The sequence below is a fragment of the Fragaria vesca genome, unplaced genomic scaffold (assembly GCF_000184155.1).
Source record: "Fragaria vesca subsp. vesca unplaced genomic scaffold, FraVesHawaii_1.0 scf0512926, whole genome shotgun sequence".
In the NCBI taxonomy this organism is placed as follows: Eukaryota; Viridiplantae; Streptophyta; class Magnoliopsida; order Rosales; family Rosaceae; genus Fragaria; species Fragaria vesca.
Genome location: NW_004443383.1, coordinates 25,759 through 30,091, shown reverse-complemented (window position 1 = coordinate 30,091; position 4,333 = coordinate 25,759). Strand labels below are relative to the sequence as shown.

Sequence of the window (4,333 nt, the reverse complement as noted above, 5' to 3'; positions counted from 1 at the left end):
AAATAAAAAGTCTGCTAAAGTTATTCTTACTGCTTAAATATATTACTGCTGGAGCAAAGATTCATTTAAAGTTTATCTCTAATATTTTTTTTCAATTTATCAATGCTACTGAAGATGCTCAAGAACATTCATATCCATCTCATAAGAAATCTATAACAGTTTACAGACTTATATATGAAGTTAATCTCCTACAATCAAGGAAACAACTACCTACGATAACTTCCTATATGGGCCATATGGACTTTGAGTTCATTTGGGTTCGTACTACATACAATCTGGGCTAAGCCCTTTACACAATACAAAGAAGAAGACTAACATAGGAACTGCTCTGTCACAAAGGCAAGCGTTCTTTCTCGGGAAAAAATAAAAATAAAAAATAAAAAATAAAAAATAAAAAATAAAAAAATAAAATTAGGCAATGAAGCGTTGAACTTAATTCCCCAACTCTCTCACTCTCTCTCTCTCTCTCTCTCTTCATTAAAGAAGTATTCTGTATCAGTTGACCAAAAATCAGGGTCCGATGGCCTTCACCAACTCCTCCCTCTTTGCTTCCAATCTCACTCTCCGTCGCTCTATACTTTCCGATTCCGAATTTGCCCCTCCGGACGAGGCCCCCAAGCTCCTCCATGCCAACACTTTGTCCAGAAAATTGTACGAAACCTCTCTCTCTCTTCCGCTGCGTGTAGTCAATTCAGCTCGAGCTAGGGTTTCGATTTTGATTAATATGATGTTCAATTCTGTGCAGGAACGTTGCGTGTGCCTCTAGCAATGGTGTCAATGCAGTTGGTTCCTCCTCGCCGGTCAGTTGCTTCTTTTTCTTTCATTTATACATTCTTCAATTTCTCCTATAACCAAAATGATATGTCGTGCTGATTTTTGCTCTCTCTTTTCTGTTCCATAAAGTCTCATTTTCTGCTTATATTATTAAGGTTGTATTGGGAAGTGGTCTTATTGATGAACAATTAGCTGTGTTTTATTGGGTGTGAATGTGGAAATGAATGAGAGATAAGTCACCTTAACTGCGACTCCACTTGACTGTTGTCTATACGTAAGATTTTTACCTCATATACGGCTCCTCGTTTGATTGTTTTGAACTCATTCCTTGTTTGAGAATCTCTTCCCTTCTTCCACTCCATCTGAAGAATAAGTAGGACCAATTTCGTCACCGTCTTATTCTATTTCATCTTGTGCAAGTCTATCTTCTGAAATAAGCAAGCACACTTCTACTCAGGTTATTTACATGTCATATTTCAGTTAGATGTTGCTATTGCAGACCTACACTACTTTGGGATATCACTTGATCATATCTTGAGAGCTTGACACTCAAGATGCCATAATAATGGGATGCCGATGTTCAAACCTAAGTTAAACCTTTTTTTTGTGAGACCACAGGGGCCATAAGATAATTGTTAATTTATGTTATCAAACTCTTGATCTTGTACAAACTTCTCGATTAAGTACTTAAATTAGACTGAATGCTCCATACAACCAGTCATTTCGACCTAACATAGTTGCTACACATCATTTTTAACTGTAGTGAAAGTCTAATGGAATTTACGCTGTTAACTTTTTTTTTTTTTTAATTTTGTATCTGCAAGTACCTTTCTTTATAACAAAATATCCATCGTTTCTGTTATCGACCTTTTGGAGGTGAAAAATGATTTATATGTATATCTGGATTCTGGACTAAGCTTAAATGAACTAAAAAAGTCTGAAATGTTTCATCAATTTCCATAACATTGGATGAATATTTTGAACTGCAGAAGTCTGATCAAGATGCTGATTATGTTCCAATGGCAGTTGTCATGATTGATCAAGATTCTGATTCTGATGCAACTATTGTGCAACTCAGCTTTGGGGATCGCCTCGGAGCTCTCATTGACACTGTAAAGTGGCTTATTATTTGTCTATCCCTTTTAGAAAAGTATGCATTGTAAGTCAAATTCTTTACATGGGATTTATATTCAAGTGTCACAATTGAGGAGGCCATATGAAGCGGGTAAATAAATCCAAATACGGCAAATTACCCGGTATGTAGTTTCAAATAGGTGTGGTCTTTATTGGTTTGATTTCCAGATGTGGTCTGTCAAGCTTTCCTTTTCAGAACCTTGACCCAGAAAGCGGGTTGGGGGATTTATGGAGGAAGAAACATTAAAAAAGACGAAGAACAAAGTCATTTTTCTTGTTAATAAATGTAGTTCAGTGGTAGTCATTTGAATTAACATGAATAAAAACCATAAAAAAATAAGAAGAACAAAGTCATTTTTCTTGTTAATAAATGTAGTTCAGGGGAAGTAATTTAAATTTACATGAATTTTTGTCGCAGAGCACTTGAAACATCAAACTTGCTGTATGTTCTAAGTTCACTCATCAGTTGGCTTTTAACTAAATTGGTTCTACGAAGTCCACAGTTGACAAACTGAGCATCATTTCTTAATGTTTTTCAATACATCAGATGCTTATGGTTAATTGACATGCCTTTATTATGTGTGGACAGATAAATGCATTAAAAGATTTGGGATTGGATGTAGCAAAGGGAACAGTTGTCACTAAGGGACCGGTTAAACAGAAGAAGTTTCATAACGCGGTTGTGAGTACCTATTTTGGTTTTTGGTGTTTTGTTTGTCTTCTTTTTTTGTTCAATGCCTATGTTATGTTATGGATACCCAGGAGTTCTACAACAGTTCTGTGCTAGTGGTTAAGATTGTGGAACACTATAATCCCATAACAGTAGGTTGAAAACATAATCTAGCTATGCATGCCAACCAATTGGGTCTCTCCACTAACAGTTTAAGATTTCAGAATAGCTGTAGACTAACATTCTATCAAAGCAGGAGTATTCAGTTGAAGTCCTTGTAACTACAGTATCCTAATATAAGTTGAAATATGCTATGAGAGTCATGAAAAGTCAGTGGTCGTGATAGAGAACGGAGAATAAAACTTGCTACCATTCAAAGAAGATGAACTAACTGTGTCTGCCATTTACCTTGAGTTAGTATAACTATTGAGTATGTCATTTACCTTGAGTTAGTATAAACAGCAAGAAGTGATGATATATCCATATATTGAATTGTATGAGACCTACAACAAGTTGTAAATTGTCTAATATGCAAGAGATGGTCTCTGTTCCAATCTCCAAGTAATTAATGTGTATATACACACCAGACAACCATTTAGCATGTAAACTTCTACTATAAAGTTTGATATGCATGTATGAGAAGCTTCATTTTACTACAAAGTAAGAAATAGGGATCTCATTTTAAAATGTGTCACTTGTCAATAATATAAAGTAAAAAGACAAATTGTGCAGTTTATTACAAAGGAGCAAGTTAGCAGGAGCCAAAAAAAAGAAAAAAGGGTAAAGATGAGAGAAATTTTACCCTGTCCCAGCAAAAAAACCTGAAGGCATCATGGTCTCTCAAGCATTAATAGTCCTTCTGATTTCTACTTTTGCACTGTGGAGGTTGACCTAGGCTTGAATTTTTTTGCTTCTTCTCTCTAATAACTGAAAATTGCAAAACACATATACCTTATTGGGAACAATTAATAGTATGGTCTAACCTAATTATCCAATAACTTAAGGTAGCATTTGTTATTCTCTTCTTCTTTCTAAGATTCTGTTCTTGCTAATCGTGTGCTTAAGACTATATTAATGATCTTAATAAAGGTTGCAGATATACGTCTCAAGTGAACTTTCTCTTAGGTTGCTCTCTAAATGGTGTTACCTACAACACATTTATTCAAGGGCTTACCAGTAAGAGTGAGATATCAAAGGCGATGGGTCTTGCAACTCTTATTCATCAAATGGTGCTGCCGGGTTTCTCTCTTCACTGCATATGGATCGACCATGGACAGTTGTTAAAATTTTGATTTATACGGAAACGATGTGGAGCGCACGTCCGCAATGTGCACGAAGCTCTGTTCGCCACCCTTTGGCGCCGACGACGGCGCGCCTCCACCCCAGCGGACTCTAGCAGCGTCCCCGATCACTTTCCCTCCCGGCGAGGCCGTTGAATTCCAGTTTCCGGCGAGATCGACTTTATTTGAAGTTTTGGGTGATCTCGCCGGAGTGAAATTCGGCGGACTCGTCGGGGAGGGAAAGTGATTGTGGATGCTGCTGGAGTCCGCTGGGGTGGAGGCGTGCCGTCGTCGGTGGCGAACGGAGCTCCGTGCGCACTTACGCACGTGTGCTTCATATCTGATATATATATATATATAGAAACGTTCCAAAGTGGATGTCCGCACTTGGCTTAAAGTGCGGACGTCCCTCCGTTCGCTACCGGACGACACGCCTCCCACCCCAGCAGTGTCCTTGACCACTCTCTCCTCGGCG

The 4,333-nt window shown here is 37.8% G+C and overlaps 1 protein-coding gene across 1 annotated transcript; it reads left to right on the top strand.

Moving 5' to 3' along the window:
• The first annotated feature begins 520 nt into the window (after positions 1 to 520).
• Positions 521 to 3,141, top strand: LOC101296253. Its single transcript, XM_004309390.1, has 4 exons — positions 521 to 651; positions 746 to 800; positions 1,764 to 1,886; positions 2,498 to 3,141. The coding sequence occupies exons 1-4, from the start codon at positions 521 to 523 to the stop codon at positions 2,693 to 2,695; spliced, it is 507 nt and encodes a 168-aa protein (XP_004309438.1). The 3' UTR covers positions 2,696 to 3,141.
• The last annotated feature ends 1,192 nt before the right edge of the window (positions 3,142 to 4,333 follow it).